The sequence below is a fragment of the Suillus clintonianus genome (genome assembly GCF_016758775.1).
Source record: "Suillus clintonianus strain FC179 chromosome Unknown DEU56scaffold_102, whole genome shotgun sequence".
Classification (NCBI taxonomy): Eukaryota; Fungi; Basidiomycota; class Agaricomycetes; order Boletales; family Suillaceae; genus Suillus; species Suillus clintonianus.
Genome location: NW_024539326.1, coordinates 43864 through 62330, shown reverse-complemented (window position 1 = coordinate 62330; position 18467 = coordinate 43864). Strand labels below are relative to the sequence as shown.

At 48.7% G+C, this 18467-nt stretch overlaps 5 protein-coding genes across 5 annotated transcripts; 2 read left to right on the top strand and 3 right to left on the bottom strand.

Annotated features, from left to right (window-relative positions):
• Positions 1-81: 81 nt before the first annotated feature.
• DEU56DRAFT_873361 (uncharacterized protein) lies at positions 82-3757 on the bottom strand (the record flags this gene model as incomplete). The annotated part of the gene is made up of 14 exons (XM_041355854.1): positions 82-138; positions 178-189; positions 217-247; positions 284-413; positions 473-1082; positions 1227-1294; positions 1348-1533; positions 1579-1975; positions 2049-2171; positions 2223-2388; positions 2438-2631; positions 2686-3057; positions 3107-3292; positions 3368-3757. The coding sequence occupies 14 exons, from the start codon at positions 3755-3757 to the stop codon at positions 82-84; spliced, it is 2922 nt and encodes a 973-aa protein (XP_041203851.1).
• A 377-nt stretch (positions 3758-4134) lies between these two features.
• DEU56DRAFT_759854 (uncharacterized protein) lies at positions 4135-4839 on the top strand (the record flags this gene model as incomplete). Its single annotated transcript, XM_041350363.1, has 3 exons — positions 4135-4180; positions 4228-4663; positions 4713-4839. The coding sequence occupies 3 exons, from the start codon at positions 4135-4137 to the stop codon at positions 4837-4839; spliced, it is 609 nt and encodes a 202-aa protein (XP_041203850.1).
• A 226-nt stretch (positions 4840-5065) lies between these two features.
• On the bottom strand, positions 5066-5798 carry DEU56DRAFT_917217 (uncharacterized protein; the record flags this gene model as incomplete). The annotated part of the gene is made up of 4 exons (XM_041357963.1): positions 5066-5441; positions 5496-5555; positions 5608-5667; positions 5719-5798. The coding sequence occupies 4 exons, from the start codon at positions 5796-5798 to the stop codon at positions 5066-5068; spliced, it is 576 nt and encodes a 191-aa protein (XP_041203849.1).
• Positions 5799-6915: 1117 nt separating this feature from the next.
• DEU56DRAFT_917216 (uncharacterized protein) lies at positions 6916-12702 on the top strand (the record flags this gene model as incomplete). Its single annotated transcript, XM_041357962.1, has 12 exons — positions 6916-7077; positions 7136-7259; positions 7626-7852; positions 7913-8313; positions 8372-8500; positions 8549-8655; positions 8711-8935; positions 8999-9111; positions 9168-10327; positions 12099-12111; positions 12165-12347; positions 12403-12702. 12 exons carry the CDS (start codon positions 6916-6918, stop codon positions 12700-12702), a joined length of 3144 nt encoding a protein of 1047 aa, XP_041203848.1.
• Positions 12703-16209: 3507 nt separating this feature from the next.
• DEU56DRAFT_744946 (uncharacterized protein) lies at positions 16210-16503 on the bottom strand (the record flags this gene model as incomplete). Its single annotated transcript, XM_041349116.1, has 1 exon — positions 16210-16503. A coding segment is annotated over one exon (294 nt), but the record flags the coding sequence as incomplete, so codon positions are not given.
• Between the last annotated feature and the right edge of the window lie 1964 nt (positions 16504-18467).

Below are 18467 nucleotides of genomic sequence, written 5' to 3'. Positions count from 1 at the left end.
TTGCTCCCGCTGTGTTTGATGCATCCCCCGCCTCCCGCTGCTTGTTTGATGCACGATATATATTGGTAGATGTACTACTAGCTACTGGCTATAAATACATTCTTCGGACCCATCCTGCACGTTCAGATGAGATAGCGTCTGTGCCCAATTCGCCTCAAACGAGGCTGCCAGTTGCACTGGCAAGTGCGCCTGAACGATGTGCATACGTCTACGCACCCTCCTCATGCTCCGCGTCAGTCTGTACAACCTCGTTGCGCCTTCGTCCCAACGCCTCGCTTCCCACCTCAGGAATGCTCCTATGCGACGCATTTCCTCCCGAAGGAGTGCTACTTCCTCCTCCCATCGCATTGCACGAGCTCTCGCTTTGCACCATTCAATCCTCATGTCTGTAGGTAGCATCATTAGAAAGAGAACTCATTCTCGGATAATGCTTACCTTCCAAAGCTCCATTATCATCTTTTTCGCTTCCAACCAGCGCCCCGCATATTCCAGATCCACGAGAGCTTTCGTCTGCCTTCGGATTCTCCCCAAAGAATGTCGGACATCGAGCGTATGTCTTGGCGGCTTAAGGGACGTAGCGAAGATTGCCAGCCGGACTCGTTCAACAAATTACCTAGAACCACCAGTGCCTTATGCGCACATTCATATCTCCTAGTAGCGGATTCGATCCTGATGTCAATCGCCTTGAGAGTGTTGCGAGCTCTGGTATTCGCCCCTTGGCCTCGAAGGTGTCGGTCTTTGTGCTTGAGAATGGCTGTTTGAGCGCGCAGGCAGGAGCGCAAAGAGCGAAGCGCGTCGTGGCCTTGAGCGTATCGAAGTCGCCATTCTGTCCTCTGCAGGGATTGATCGCAAGGTAGAGACCTCCCGATCTGCGAAGGTAACCATAACTTGAAGCTTTCAGCGGTGGAAGAGATGGAGGAAGGGTTTGCGGCGGTTGCATTGTCCGAGATCCGCATGGCCGCGACGTTGGGCATATAGAGCTCTTGAATCTTGACCCAGGAATCGAGGCGACGCTGTAATGCATTACTACGCTCGACTAATTTACCTTCTTGATTGTCCGTGACGTGTAAACCACGACCATCCTTGTCAGCTCTCAAGCGCCGTCTGGGAGAAAGTATGAGTCACCACGCAAGCGAAAATGTACGAAAAGACGTACTGTTGCTCCTCAAGTTCCAGCGCCGAACTGATCAATATACTAGGGGAGCAATCCTCGTGAAGTGAGATACGGGCACCGCTCTGCATGCTTGTTCCTCTTCTTTGGCCAGCGCTAGCCGAACGGACGCTAGTGTTATTACTGAAATGAAAACCAATGCGTCAGTACTTCGTAATGGTGAATGGGTCACATACCATCTGAGTTTCGCTCGAAGGGATTAAGTTGACTTTGATCATTCTCCCAGGCCTCCACCTGCGATCTCCATTGCTCTAAAACCTCCCCGTACTCCTCTTTAAGGCCTTCTTCAAGGTCGTTAAGGGCTGCTTGATGATCCGCGCATTGAGGCACAGCTTCTTTAAGCTTGCGCTGCATAGTATTACCTAAGAAAACAAATAAGCCCAACCCCCCCAACACAAGAGACATACGAACCAAGACCGACAACTTTTTCCAATTCCAGTCGCCGAAAAAATCATCTAAGGTATCCCGCCGTGCACCAGGTCCCATCTCCTTGGTGCTGGACGCAACGGGGTTGATGTTGGCCCACCCACGTTCCGGCGCTTCGCCATCCGTGCGACCAACGCCTCGTTTGAAGTTGAACGAAAAGGTAGTCTGGCATTTCTCGACATGCGCAGGTAAGTGAAACTTCGGCACGAAGAAAGAGATGGCCTTGGAAGTGTGATCGAACTGCATTGAAGTAGGGAACGCGCTCATACGCTGCCATAGCTTCTTATGCCACTGGCAGGCAATATCGTAGGAGATGTTGAGAGTCTTCAGGGACGAATGGCGAAGGGTCGAAAGAATAAGTAGTCCATATTTATATACCTATTGGCCGTCAGTCAATGCATATCCCGAAGTTCGATAATACTTACTTTTCACCTTTTTGAAGGTCTCCAACTGCGTTTGGCCGTTTCATATTGTGACGGGCGCAGTCGATGGTGCCCAGACCAGTAGCAGCCAGGCCCCGGTTGGTCTTTGTGTCTGCCATGTTGACTGCAGTATGACTGGAACAAGTAGATTTCTAAACACGATTAGCAGGTAACCAGCGCAGTACAGTGGACCAGAGACTTACCTCTTGAACAATGTCGATCTTCTCTGCGAGGAATTCCTTGTACCCTGCCTCCTCTACAAAATAAGTCCAGCCGCGACTTAAACTGGGGTCCGTGAAATTGTTGGAAACAACTTTCCGCTTGAGACGGAAGTTGGCGTCGATGGCGACAAACAATGCATACATCCAACTGACAAAACTGTTAAGTGTCCACCTATATGATAGAGCCTCCGACTCACCGTTTCGCCTGAGGAGCATTCTCCCAATTGTCCGGTAAATTTTTACCGGGGTGCGGACAAGCTGGACACAACACGGCACATTCTCCTTCTACTGTAGCATCCAAGCCTTTGGGGTCGTGCCCTCTGCCGGACCGCTTAAGCATGGTTAAATGTCGCCATTCACGTAACATTCGCATGAAACACTCATATCGAGACTGAGTGATCACATTAGCTTTGTTGCGAGCGTGCTGATCAACACACTTACTAACCTTAACAGGGGCCAGACCGGTGTTGTTGGTTCTCCGCGTAAGAGCATTGTAAAATTCATAAGCCGATACCTTAGACTCAAAAGACAATATATGGAATTCCTCCAGGAGACGGAATGTTGCTGCCGTTTTAGGGTTGGCCGTCGTGGAAGGAAACCAAGAGATTCGAAGAAGTTGTTGTACGTGTGCGACTGCATTTGAACAACCGCAGAAGTCGAGTGATACCTCATGAATAGCATGAGAATCCATGACAACGAAATCATCGTTGAAGGCGCGACGGGGTTTGGGGCACACCTGACCAGGTGCATGGCCCAATTGGATTCGGAGCCCGAGGGCTTTCAGGGTGACACGTTCAAAGAACATTCCATTCCATTTCTGCAGAGCTCGGTCAGAACATCTCATATTATCAAAACGGACAACTGACCTGCAATCTATGGAGTGGATGGAGTTGGTGTGCAGTTTTGATACAGGATGAACATTGGAGATTGACGCCAAAACAGTCTTCACAACGATAGTTGGGGGAAAGATCACCGCACCCAGAACACGGCGCGTTCCTGAGGTTGCCCTTGCCTTCGAGACGCAATATCTCTTCAAGAAACAGAGGGCGATCCTTTAACCACACAAGTAACAGATGATCCTACACACTTTGAGCAATGAGAACACATGATCCGAATCTAAAACTTACTCCTGGTGCGCGACCTATTCTTACATCTTCATCGTCGAACGGCACGGTATCGACATCCCATGATTCAACAGTGTTATCGAATTGATCAGGGATAAGGGCTGATGTTGTCGACTTAGGCTGGGTTGTTGCCTGGGCGTTCTTAGGAGGCTCGAGATATGACCGCGTGTAGCTAATAGATCCATCCCCGCGAACTTGATACTGAGTATGCTGACGATGCTGAATCCCTGACGGCTTGGAAGTGCGCAAGTAGGAATTCAGCTTGGGATTCTTCTTCCGCTTCTTGTTCGGCCGCAAGGCATGTAGAGTTCGTGATAGTTCTTCAGTGCAATGGATCACCTGGGATGATGTTGCCCCCGCAGAGGGCAAAGCAGCACTAGCAGAGACACTCATGCTCGCGAAACGCACCAAGTACCACCCAGCGACAAACTCATCAGCTGTGAAATCATTAGTAAGCGATCTGACATTGATCTTCCACTTACCTAGATTCTTGGATGACAGTGGCAGTACCTTTGCCATTCGTGCGCGTGAAGCGCCGTGAACGGCTGTCAGTTTTGGTAAACAATGCGGCAGGAAATTCCTCTACCATGTATGCATACAGTTGTGAAAGTCGCTTATGTAATAATCCTAAACCGTCATACAGCACTGTACCTGATCATATTCCTTCTTGCTAACGGTCAACGATGCATCCAACTGGCTCGTGCATAAAAGGTCATCTAAGTTGGAGACTCGTGAGTTCATTCGTCTCTTCTTTGTCCTTACTGATTTTCATGGCGAACCACAACCGTCTGGACCGTGAAGGTCAAATTATCCTTGGTACGTTGTTTCGTCGTTGATCATTGATTCTCACTCATTATTGGCAGATGCTGTAATACAGCTTTTATCCTCGTTGACACTCTCCCCGGACGACGCTCACAATCTCATTCGAGTTGTTGTCGACAGTACCGAGTTACAGTCACCTTCCACTTTGGAGACTCCTCAGCCCCCTGCTCCTCACCCCACTACCCAGATTCATCTTGCGACCTCTCCCATTGTAACTCCAGCTTCCACTTCGCAGACTCCAGTTCCCACTGCGCAGACTAAATCTCCCACCCCCCTTGTTGTGCAGACTCTTCAGCCTCCTGTGTCCCTCCCGGTTCCGTCTTCATCCATCCTCCCAACAACCACAACAACCTTCAACGGGGAGGAAAGGCGTCAGCAGCAATACAATGGCTTCACCTTTGATATTCCATCTGCTGACGCAAATGGACCATTCTACCTTGTCAACCGAGGTCGCCGTGTTGGCGTTTTTGATACATGGTGCGGTTTTTTCCTCACTCTAATTCCAGTATCTGATATTGAATCACAGGCCGCGCACTTCCCCCCATGTGATTGGGGTGAAAACATCTTCGTATAGTCGTGCGCGGTCCTTGGATGATGGGATTTCGCGTATCATGGATGCCATAGACCTAGGAGAAGCAGTATGGCTTCCTTGAAGGGAAGATAGGCGACTCTTGATTCACATAGTTCGAATACAATTTTTGTAGTGAGGATCCGTACAATATAATGAGGATCTGTTGACTCCTCGTGGCAATTACTCTGTGAATAAATGTAGATAATGCGCGAGGCGCGGAATACGTCTAAGTCAAGTGGGAAAGTGAAGCGCTAGCATGTCTTGAAGGAGGAATGCGTAATCTACAACGAGACAGATGTATATAGACTCTACAACACAGCAAAATTGGGGGTCTTCTGATAGAGCAGCTCACCTCGCGCATGATGGTAAAAGAGAGAATGTATATCATCCATAGCGTGCATGAGAACATCCTCCAGCGCTTTGTTGACATCATCTACCCTTCCAGCAGTAAGCTCGACCTGACGCAGCTCCTTCCCCACACCAAGGCGTTGCAAAGTTGCGCAATGGCATTCCTGAACCTGTTGTCGGAGTTCCTCTACTTTTACCAGCAAAGTCGTGATAGCCTGGATGCAAGACTCGATGTCTGTGCTCGCTTTGAAATCGTGGACTAAGTTGTCGAAAAGCTCAGTCGAGGAGCCGTTCATGAGGCGGTTGAGTGCAGCATCTACATTTGCTAGAGTCCCACTTGTAAAATAAGTAGTTAGTTCGAGGTAACAAAACGCTCTGGGATAGACTCACCTCCTGCCCGCGCATAATTTAACATGTCGTTTAGGAATGTTCTGAGAGTCCACATTGACGCTGCAATGACATGAAAGTGAATCAGACATTTGTGAAAGAAGATTAAGCTCACTGTTGTTGTGCTCGGAGTCGATACCTTGCTTTGTCCTTCAAACTGATGATAGCGTGATTCCTACACATTATAGTTAGTATTAGAATCTGCGTTGCTGTGTATACAACTCACCGGTCATAATATTTTTTGCGGGATCGTCTTGCTGCCTCCGTTTTCTCTTCAGGAGTCCAGTGCAATCGAGGGCGAGTCATAGTGTGGTTATGAAGTAAGTGTGGGAGGTTAACAAATCGAAGATCGCAATGAGCCGGGAGTTCGTATGGTAGGTAATTTACACGAGAATTATAATATAACATGTCTCCGTAACCTACAGACGACCAATTGTAAAATAAAATATAGCGAGCGTATGTATGGGTACTGTAGGCATCATTTGGTGAATGTGTGACTGCTATATTAAAGTAAGAACATGTCTAGCGAACATATTTTGAGGAATTTACACGAGATTTATAACATAAGATGTCACTGTAGCCTACAGACAATTGAATTGTGAAGTTGAACATGGTGCAGCGTGTGTATGGATACCGTAGGCATCATTGGTGAATATTTGACTATCAAATTAACCTTGAGGGAATGTCTAGCGAACATATTTTTGTCGCAACACCTTGATCTACTACTGCACGCCAATCAATCATTGCTAGTAGCAAGACTCCTATTAAACAAATTCACAAAGTTTTCCTCAACATCCGGAGTGCATATTTGCTTGCCATTATCAAAACCAGCTAGTACATAGTGTATATATCTCTATGTACATATGTATACTTTTGCCGATATAAGAGACGGTGCCAGTAGCATGCAAGACCTAGGTGGAGGTCTAGAATTATGGCGCGGATACTTCCAGTAAGCTCAATCTCTCCCGGTATACAGCTCAATTCTAGGTGGAGGTCTAGAATTATGGTGCGGATACTTCCAGTAAGCTCAATCTCTCCCATATTCATGATGCTTCGACTCGGAGGACATTCTATTCGTAGGGCGCGATGTTTTGAGGGCAATCCAGCACTCCGCCGCGGAGTCCAAAAATAGCATATATCAGTCTCATCTCAGACGATCAGTACGTGCAAACACCCACTAAAATCTGCTGAGGTATGTGATCTATTTTTCTTCTATATAATGACTACGGCTAATGTTTACAGTCTGCGAAACATATTTGCAGGAGAGAGTTTCAATGAACGGCTGCCAAACGTTTCACACTGAGGTACATGACACTGAGGTACGCGAGCGGGTCCAGGCTAAGTATAAATTTCACAGTCAGCGACACCCAAGCCGCCGGTACCAGAATGGTCAAGCGATCAACTGAAGTGGTTAGAGGACCAGATGGCCCTATACTCGTTAGCCTGCCAATACGACGACCTCTTGGAATTCTGGCCATCGTTGTTCGACATTTTTTTTGCTTGTTGGCCAATCATTCCAGAGTCCGAGGTCCTCACCACTGAGCAACAACACTCCCTTTTTCAGGCGGAAGAACAGCGCAAACTCGTAAGTATTTTTATATAAATTATTAAGATACATTGTAGCTCTGACTACTCGACTGCAGCGCATTAAAGCTTGGTTCGAACAAAAGAAGACCAACTCTATGGTACCACTTACCATAACGTCTGTGTCTGCAGATGGCCAGATGGTCTTGCGTTTTGAGGAGCCGTTCGAGGAAGCGTTCAAGCGTACTTTGAACGTTCAACCGTAGTTGGAGGACAGCGAGGCAGATAGCAACAAAGAAGCATAGTATATTTAGAAGTACCAGAGCCGCCAAATTAAACTTTGTTTGATACCTAACTCTATAAACGAAGTCTCTGCGTTTGATTCTCGAGCCTCGAGTGCGCTCAAGGCAACAAATGAAAAAGTTTGACCAGCACACGTGAAATCGCGAGTGTTGTTCTGAGGTACATAAGGCTTTTTTCTTTTATTTTCATACATTACATTCAGCACGCTACGTGATACGTGACCTAATTCAATAATTAACAGTACGACATGCCGACATTTCATCATGCTGCTCTGCGGACTGACATGGTACTTACAGATGCCGGCAGCAAAGTGGACCACCGATGAACAGTACGTCTGGCTTCAAGATCGGTTAGCGACGTATATGGTCCACGCGAAGGAAAAGGATTACTCACGTTTCTGGGCTCCGTGTCGTATAGCCTGGTTCGCGCAGTTCCCAGAACGTGCGGTGGTCTATCCTGACATCCCCAAGGATGTTGAGCTTACCTGCGAGCAGCAAAAGGTCGTTGAGCTCGCAGAGGAGGCGCATGAGGCGGTAAGCTCTTTGGCGTGTTACCTATGCTGCGTTCTCACAATCAGTACCTATCCACAACAGCAACTACACACCTGGTTTCGCTGGCGTGTCAATAAATCTAAGAAGAACCGCAGCCTAAAGAAGAAACTAACAGTCTTTGACGATACTCTGCAGCCGAAGAGACGCGCGAAGTCAGAGGCTGAAATTTATTCAGAGTTGTATTATGACGAGCGTATCAAGCCCTTGGTGATGGCTGAGCAAGATGCCGGAAACGTGGCAACGTCCGGCAAGCGCGTGGCCCTTGGTCGAAAATTCTCGAAGGAGTTACTGGAAGATGAGACTGAAGAGATCAAGGCAGAGATTCGTGAAAAGTATGAGGAACAACTCACTCACAAGAAGCGCGCCAAGCGTGAGAAGAACGTTCTTGACGATGACGCCGACAACGACGACAACGAAGAGTTAGATGCGGAGGCAATCATGCAGTACATGTGATTCAGTTCTATCAGTGTATTCAATACTAATGCCATTCAAATTTTACAGAGGTATAGATGACTTACCTGTCATTTGTCGACGCTTCGCGAAGCTTGTCAAGCAGAAGACTCGCTTCATGGTCTCGTTTATGTTTGCTGGTCCTGATCCTAGAAATGACTGGGACATGACGACATTATCGTAAGTTGCGAGGATTTGTCAGCTTGTACTGCCACTCACGCAGAGAAGGTGTCATCCTTCAGAAACACCTCAAGGCGATTCCTTTGCCGAGCTATACCAGACGGCTGATAGCGACTTCTTGGCAGCCTTCCAGCAGTACACAGAACAAATATTTCGTAAGTCTTCATATCTCGCATTAATAGTGGCAACACTCACTGAAAGTGCGTGCAGCTGGCAACAAGCGGAAGCCCGACAACAAGGCCGAAAGCAGTGAGATTGGAGGCATTGCTGAGGAAGAGTCTGAGGAGCGTGAAGAGGATGGGGAGGAGTGTGAAGAGGATGGGGACAAAGACGAGGAAGGCGAAGAAGACGAGCCCAATGCGCAGTCTACAGACGTCGAGGAAGAATCTCAGCTAAATGTGGATGAGGGCGAGGCGAATCAGTACATGGAGTCTGGTGAGTTGCCCAGTCTTTATATACCTTTAGACGAGCGGCTGATGCATCGGTCTGATGCATCAGCAGTCACTCTTCCCATCCCTGGTGCATCCTTAGGCGATGCATCTGATGCATCAAGTCTTGGGGGATCATCTGTGATGCACGCGTCGATGGAGACGACTGCCAGTTTACCGTCCGTAAGTGCTTCTTTGGTCTCAGCATCAATGCTCGCACCTGACTCTCGATATTTTAGTATGGCACGCCGTTCTATGGCATGTCAATGTATGACACGCAGCCTCAGCCCATGTACGGCGCCCATGCCATGTATGGTGGACAGGATCAAATGTATGGCACGCAAGGACCAACATATGACGCGCAGGGCACCAGCCATGCTTTACTCGCCGGAAACACTGGGTCTGATGCGTCGCTTCACTCTCAAGGAACCGCATTCCCACTACAGACGACTAACCACTTCGATTTCGGCATCCCTCCTTCTAATTCGTTCATGCCAGGCGCCGTCACCCCCGAGTTTTCGTTCGATCAGGGATTCCAGGCTGCAAATTGGAACAACCAGGCCTGGAGCGTGAATAACAACAATCCAGGCTGGAATTTCAGTTCTGCTGAACGAAGCAGCCTGCAGGACTCACTCGACTCACTTCCTGCTCTGCCTCCTCCTGCCAGTGAGCCCAATGAGGACTCGCGACCTGTTCTACCTTCTCCCAACCCGATCCTGAGTACGGACGATACTTCTCTCCCTCCTGTTCTACCTTCTCCCAACCCGATCCTGAGTATGGACGATACTTCTCTCCCTTCCATCGGCAAGGCTCACACGACGACTGGCAGAAGGGTTGCCCAGAAGGCTACCAAAAAGGGAGACAGCCAGAAGCGTCCTAATACTAAGTCGACCAAACCCTCAGCTGAAACAGCAACACAGCCGTCTCCCATTGTGTGTGCCACCAAGAACAAGCAGCCGGCTAAATCCTCTTCCAAGAAGTCGTCTGTCGCTAAGCCATCGCCTGGTCAGGCTATACCCTCCATTGAAACGGTCGCTCAGCCCTCTGCCCCTTCTGCCCAGTGCACGACCAAAAAAAGGCAGCCACCTGCTGCTAAGCCGTTGGCTGATGAGTCTGCCGCTACCACAAGGGAGCCCTCACCCGGTCCTTCACCCAACCCTATTGTCAATGTAACTGGTGGTGCCTCCAGCGCTTCATCATCAGACAGCTTGATGAATGTCGCTTTGGACACTGAAGTGCGCAGAAAGCGCGTGCCAATCAAATCTAGACGCAACGACCTTGCAGATGCTATTGGGACTAATGGTGTTTCGTTCTACGCTGGGAAGGAGAATTTATTGGAGGCCGAAGCACCTCGCTTGTTGAAGCGGCCTGCGCAAAGTGAGGCTTCCAGTGCTCCCAAGTATGTTTGATTTAGTTTTTGCGTACTTTGCCTCACACGCTGACGTATTTTAGGAAAAAGCGGACCAAGGCGTGATTGGCTAGGCACTGCGTATTGATTCGTTGTACAATAACATCTTGATAGCATCCTTTGATAATTTGTATTGACCGCTGTGACTTAATGAGATCATCTTGACATAGACCAAACGACTTAGCGAATTTTGAGTGGAGAGATCACGTGATCTCTGTTGAACGTTCGAACTATGACACGTAGGCACTTAGTGAATGCAGGTAGTAGTAAGTATATATGTCACAGACGGCGCAAGTTTGAAAACAAACGAGTTTCTGTATTATGATGCCATATGTTCAATTATCACACTAATACAGGCTATCTACCGTATAGTAATAAATGGGCGATACATTCATTGGTAGCGGCAGGATTGCTAATGATACTGGTGGTAATATCGCATCGATGGTGCCAGGGGTGCATCAAGGAGCGGGCCATTGGAAGCGGCGGGATGGAAGCGGCGGGATGGAAGCGGTGGGATGGAAATGGCGGGATGTGCGCAGCAGTACCCATTGGAAGTGGTGGGATGTGATATATATAGTACAAGGGCGCATTCATTGGTAGGGCATCAATGGTGGCCGTGGATGCATCAATGGTGGCGGGAATGCATCACAGAGTGGGGTGCTGATAGGGTGGTATATATAGTTCAATGAGGTATCGGGGATGCATCAATATCAATGGTGGGGATGCATCAAGGAGCGGCAAGGGCGCATTTGGTAGGGCATCAATAGTGGCCATGGATGCATCAATGGTGGCGGGAATGCATCACAGAGTGGGGTGCTAATAGGGTGGTATATATAGTACAATGAGGTATTGGGGATGCATCAATATCAATGGCGGGGATGCATCAATATTAATGGCGGGGATGCATCAAGGAGCGGGTTACCTGCAGCGCCTTGATTAGTAAGGCTAAGGTGATGTCATAATCCATCAGGAATGCATATTCACAATGATGCATTAACGATGCATCGATGCATGAAGATGCATTACAGATGCATTACAGATGCATCACAGTGATCCTAGGTGATGCATCTGTAATGCATCATAATGCACCATACATTAGCAGCGCTAGCACTGTAGGATGAATGCATCACTATAACCTTACAGTCTCAATGCTTTGTTGCATCAATATGACAGGGACGCCTGGATGCCGAGCAGCACTTGGATGCACTGATTGCTGCCCTCCATGATGATGCAGATGAAGATAGCGAGTAGTTTTGTTGTATACTAGGCTACTATCTTGCACTACTCTATGTCGCGGCCAAAATGATTTTTTTTTGGGCTTAGATTTGGATGGTCCGGTTCAGGGTTCGGACCCTTGAAGAACTGGAACTGGACCGTTATTGGACTGAACCGATGGTCCGGTCCACGGTTCTGTTTGTGGAGAGAACTGAACCTATGGTTCGGTTCTCGGTTCCCAGAATTTGCCAGAGAACTGGACCAAACCGGACCCGTCCATCACTAGATAAATCAACCGTCTCGAAGCCGGTTTATACCATAGGTCCAGAAATGGCTAAAACTTGACCGGTCGACCCTAGGGTCACATTCCAGCCAAGTATCTACCGTCGAAAATTTTTGATAACACGCAGTGCTTGTCATACAGTCCGAACAAAAAAATCTTACAGTACGCTCCTGCTCCTCTTTATGTATTATCCCTAACTTCAGTCTTGCAGAAGACCATCCCAGGCCAAAAGCCTCGCCCACAACACACTAGAATCCCATCTAGGTTCTTCAATGATGTAAGTTCATATGGTACGGTAGTCTCAATACACATCTCACCATCCTTCTGCAGTTTGATACGCATTCCCCACCTGGATGCAACAACCGCACTACTGCAACCACGCGCCAGGCCGAAGGCTCACGAATGAAAAATATGATGAATCGTCTCTTTTCTCGCTCCTCCGCTCCTCAGGGTGATACTCCCCTCCCCAGCAGGATCCCCACTGTGGATGTCTTCGCAACTCGAGGCAAATACGTAAGTTTTCGGAGCTGTGGCAATCTATGATCCTGTTTTCATGACATCCCCGCAGCGTACTGCCAATGCCATCAGCGGGAAACGACATGTGGTGCAGCGACCACGTCCCCCTCCCCAACCAGCCCACACTTCCAACACTGGTGTAGCGAATGCTGGCGCTTCAAGCAGCAGCGCACCCCCAGTGGGCACATCCAATGTGACCAATGGAACTACCTCAGCAACCTTGCAGACTGGAAGTACCAGTGCTTCTGCTGCAACCAACAGACCCCCTTCTCCGATGGACGTTGAATATGTTCCAGACATTAGCTGCTTTACACGTCTAGCAAGGTGTTTCTCGTGTCTTTCACACACTTAGCAAACGAGTACTGCTGCTTCCCGCACCCGCTAAGCGGTCACCCCTTCAGAACCTCTTCGCTGTAATAGAGACTACTATTGCATGCATTTGAAGATACTTTGCTCCTGATAGACGTCTGTCATCATACATAGCATGCATTGAAATTCAGATCCATGACATTCTCAACGGCTTTGTGAAATGATGGGCCTACACATTACTTCGTCCCCGTGGTCGCTGTGATGGTCAACCTAGTGGATTAACAAGACATTTACAGACTGTCACATAGTACAAGAAACATGGTGCATTGCATATATTGATTTCATGTCCCCAGCATAAGCAAGTCAAACACTGCGTACACGGAAAGCATCACGCATACCACAATGCAGACATTCCATATTGGATCCGAGTCGTTCGATGCAATATACAAGAAGTTGAGCGGGACCTGGATCTTCGAATAACTTGGCGGGGAGGGTGTCTTTTCCAAAGTAAGTCGTACCGACTTGTAGATTCGTGGTTGGATCCCGAACTTCTGCGGACATGTAGTTGAATGTAAGGGGAATAATATTGGCAGCGGTATCAACTTGGATAAACTGCGTGTGCCGGAAGGGAGAAATTTGCTGGGAATCGAGGCATTTTAGTTCCCAGTGGCAGCAACCAGAGGCATGGAGCTGTTGAATGACAGACCAGGTACTCGAGGGATGGTGATTGCGAGTATAGTGCCAATGCTACAGAAGCTTTCAATATAATTTTGCTCGGGAGGTCGAGTGTGACTTACTACATGGCACTGCGCGCACAACCCAAATAGGAAGAAGGCCAGGAACTTTTTGGTGAACACTTTCCGTACAAACCCGTCTCCCCGCGATGCTAGTTTTCACTTCTCCTGCCGCTTCTTGCCCATCATCGCTTAATTTTATGCCGTACCATATCAATAAAGTATGTGCAGAATCTCGCATGTATATGGGCCAATCAACATTTGGAGTTCCGCGTGCGCATGGTAGTCGAACTTGTGCATGAAAATCTGTAGGCGGAATCAACTTGCAGTAGTGATGAGAAGCAATATAACTCAGCATACTGAGAAGGTAGTTTCCGGCCTATGAAAGATCAAATGACGCCAGCAGGAACGAAACGCTGGTTCTCCCTAAGGTGATAGTACCGCAGCCAACCAAAACCGATTTACTTGGTCACCTATTAGTACAAGATCTATGCGACAAAATATCTCTTGTCGACTGATGTGGCCGAGAGGTTGTATCAACCACAACAACTTGAAGCACAGTGAGCGCCTACTAGCAGAAAACGGCAGAAAGAAGTGCTGAACGTGGAACCTGTAAACAGGACACCACGTGTCTACAGCAAGGCCGACATTTGGATTCAGCAATAGTATCCTGTAGAAGATAGCTTGTCGACCACTCACCATAGCGGATGTAAGTGACTGCTCCCTCCTCCATGCTCTTGCTGACCGAGTCGCTGAACAAGATCCAATGGCGGCTACCACTCATGGAGCATCATCGACTCGAAAGGAACTACCTCGTGTCGAAATGACGCTCAAGGGCCATGAAGACGATGTGAACGACGTGGCCTTCATCCCTGGTACACATCTCCTCATCACTTGCTCTTGGGACAAAAGTCTTCGGGTGTGGGATTTGGACACGGGGAAGCAGGTGGGAGAGCCCTTGTTGGGTCACGATGATGAAGTCTTGACGGTTGCCGCATCTTCCGACGGGTGTTGGATTGTGAGTGGAGGATACAACGGAAGCATCCTGGTCTGGGAAGTTGAGACAAACAAGAAAGTGCCAGTCTCGTTCAAGGGGCGTTGCGGTTGTATTGAGGGCGTCGTATTTGCACCGGACACCGAGACATTTGCAAGTGCGTCAGAGGACGAAACAGTATGCGTGTGGAATAGGAAGACGGGCAAAATTGTCCTCGGGCCACTCCAAGTGGGCAGTGAGGCAAACTCGGTGGCATACTCCCCCGATGGAAGCAAACTAGCAGCAGGCACGCACGAACACATCATCGTTTGGAATCCAGAAAATGGAGAAGAACTACTAAAAATAGAACAGCGGGCTTGGCGAGTCGCATTCACTCCAGATGGTCTCCGTCTCGTCAGTGGAAACAGGAAAGACATCCGAATCTCAGATGCTACCACTGGAGACATCATCAAACAGTTTGACGCGCACGTCGAAAATTTTATCTCACTAGCCATTGCTCCCAATGGCACCAAATTCGCCACCACATCCAATGATAAAACGACGCGGTTCTTTGACCTGACCACATTCGAACCCATCGGCGAGCCGCTCGAGCACCCTGATACCGTCCGTTGTGTAGCCTTTTCCGAGGACAGCCAGCTCATCGCCACCGGTTGTTGGGACAAGCTCGTTCGCACATGGACAGTTCCTCAGAGTGAATCAGAGCAGGCGAGCAAATAATCTCATGTCATGCTTCACGCTGACTTATCATATAGTCTGAACAGAAAATTCTTAAAGTACGCTCCCTTTCTCCTCATTGCGTACTACCCCTAACTTCAGCCTTGCAGAAGACCATCCCAGGCCAAAAGCCTCACCCGCAATGCACCAGAATCCCGCCTAGGTTCTTCAATGATGTAAGTCTATATGGCACAGTAGTCTCAATGCACATCTCACCATCCGTTTGTAGTTTGATACGCGTTCCCCACCTGGACGCAACAACCGCACTACTACAACCACGCACCATGTCGAAGGCTCACGAATGAAAAACATTATGACCCGTCTCTTTTCTCGTTCCTCCACTCCTCAGGGTGATACTCCCCTCCCCAGCAGGATCCCCACTGTGGATGTCTTCGCAACTCGAGGCAAATACGTAAGTTTGCCGAGCTGTGGCAATCCATGATCCCGTTTTCATGACATTCCCGCAGCGCACCGCTAATGCCATCAGCGGGAAACGGCATGTGGTGCAGCGACCACGTCCCCCTCCCAAACCAGCCCATACTTCCAACACTGGTGTAGCGAATGCTGGTGCTTCAAGCAGCAGCGCACCCCCAGTGGGCACATCCAATGCGACCGATGGAACTGCCCCAGAAACCTTGCAGACTGGAAGTACCAGTGCTTCTGCTGCAACCAACGGACCCCCTTCCCCGCTAGACATTGAATATGTTCCAGACGTTGGCTGCTTTGCACGTCTAGCAAGGTGTTTCTCGTGTCTTTCACGCACTTAGCAAACAAGTACTGCATTCTCCACCTGCTAAGCGGTCACTCCCTTGAGAACCTTTCGTTGGAATAGAAATTACCATTGCATGTGTTTGACGATTTTTTGCTCCTGATAGACGCCTACCATCATACATAGCATTCACTGAAATTCAGATACCTGACTTTCTCAACAGCTTTGTGAAATGATGAGCCTATACCTTACTTCGTCCCCATGGTGTCACGTCGCTTGGATGGTCAACCTAGTATATTGACAAGCCATCTATAGACTGGACCAAGCTGCTGGCGATCGCCGACAAGAACAACCTGCTTACAACCAAGCACCAGAGGGACCATACATCCTGCTTCAGGGTCAGTCGAGGAACAACCTATCAAGGAATACAAGCGCACCCGCTTCAGTAGCTTGCGTGGCTTTGTCGATCAAAACCATCCTGAACTTGAGCTTGTTGAGGCGAGGATCACCAGCACCCACGCATGTGCAGCAGATAACATCCGCAGCACCCAAAATCTCCTTCTCGCACTGCCTGATCAACACTTTGTACTTCTTCTCATCATCGGAGCTCAATTCTCCCTGTTCGTTTTTCAGCATGGTCAACTTCTGCAACTCCACGTGAGCTGTATTCAATTTGTTGCAATTATGTATTGTACGGATGAAGGATCTCGCTAGAGAATTACATGCCTATCAGTAACACCAAATTCAGCCAAGGGGGTGAAAGCAACGCGTTCTCCGAACGCAGAAGATGGTGCACAAGCGACCTCCGGAGATATGTTGGGCTGTAGGTCGATGCCCATTGCAGCATCGGGCGTTGATATGTCAATGAAGGATTTGCGAAGGTTACATATGTGAGCATCAATTGGAATTTGAGTAGGAGATAGGGCTGGCGGAACGTTGGCGAGATGACGCGATAACGCGATAAAATCCAAAACGAAGCTTGGCTCTGCACCACGAGCGAAATAAGCTGTCATGCAACGTTGAGGGATATGGAGCTGATGGCAGTGATGGCCTATCAGTGTATCAAATAGCATGCAAGCGGGAGTTACCGATTCAATCACGGCCCCTCAAAAGAGCTTGTGTCCGTCAGACCCGCGCTCATTCACCACGTGAACTACTTACAATTCATTTTCGACACTCGGCCAAGACGTTCAACGTTCAGATTACTCCTGTCGCTCATGAGCCTGGGCCCATTCGGAGAATCAGTCATGGATATCCGGATAACATCGTCGTGATCCGTGAGCTTGTGATGTGAGAACTGGGTGTTAACGTGGAACCTATATCGTTAGCTCTATCTCCCGGAAGGCTTCATGGGAGACAATATTGAGTATGTGAGATGCGGAGCAAATCCAGATTTAAATGGGAGGAATCGATGAGAATGCGTGTAATAGTAGTGTCCCGTCAGCGCGCTGATCCTATAACAAAAGCGGTTTCTGTGCAGACTCTCGCTTATAAGTATATGAATCAGTTAATGTGGAGTTGCGTGTCCAAGTGATGGTCAACTTGCACATGAAAACCTACAGGCGGAATCAATTAACGTGTACTACAATCAGGAAAAGCCACGTACCAGTAATCGAGCGTACTGAGGGTAGTTGCCAGACTCTCACAACACGATGCCTGCTGGAACGAAAAACTGGTCCTTCCTGGGACTGAGGTTATGATACTTGTTTCACAGCCAACCAATATGGACCCATTGATTTGTTGCATCCATTCGGTCATCTATTAGTGCAATGCGAGAAGTTCAAGAGATTGATGGGCCGATAAATTGTATCAGCCACGACATGCCGAAGTACAGTCAAAACGGTCGCGGCGCCTACTACAAGCGCCCAAAATATTGTTAACAGTGAACACGCGGACACCACGTGTCTACAGCGAGGCCGACATTTAGATTCAGCAGTAGTATCCTGTAGAAGATACAACATAGCAATCACTCACCATAGCAGATGTAAGTGACTGCTCCCTCCTCGATGCTCTTGCTGACCGAGTCGCTGAACAAGATCCAATGGCGGCTACCACTCATGGAACATCGTCAACTCGAAAGGAACCACCTCATGTCGAAATGACACTCAAGGGTCATGAAGAACGTGTGGGCGGCGTAGCTTTCATCCCTGGTACACGTCTCCTCGTCACTTGCTCTGATGACGAAAGTCTTCGGGTGTGGGATTTGGACACGGGGAAACAGGTGGGGGAGCCCTGGTTGGGTCACGATGATGGAGTCCAGACGGTTGCAGCATCCTCCGATGGGTGTTGGATTGTGAGTGGAGGAGATAACGGGAGCATCCTGGTCTGGGAAGTTGAGACAAAAAAGAGAGTGCCAGTCTCGTTCAAGGGGCATAACAGTGAAGTTTGGGGCGTCGTATTTGCACCGGACAACGAGACATTTGCAAGTGCGTCATTGGACAAAACAGTATGCGTGTGGAACAGGAAGACGGGCAAAATCGTCCTCGGACCACTCCGAGTCGGCAGTGTGGCACGCTCGGTGGCATACTCCCCCGATGGAAGCAAACTAGCAGCAGGCACACAAAAACACATCATCGTTTGGAATTCAGCAAAGGGAGAAGAACTACTAAAAATAGAACAGCGGGCTTGGCGAGTCGCATTCACTCCAGATGGTCTCC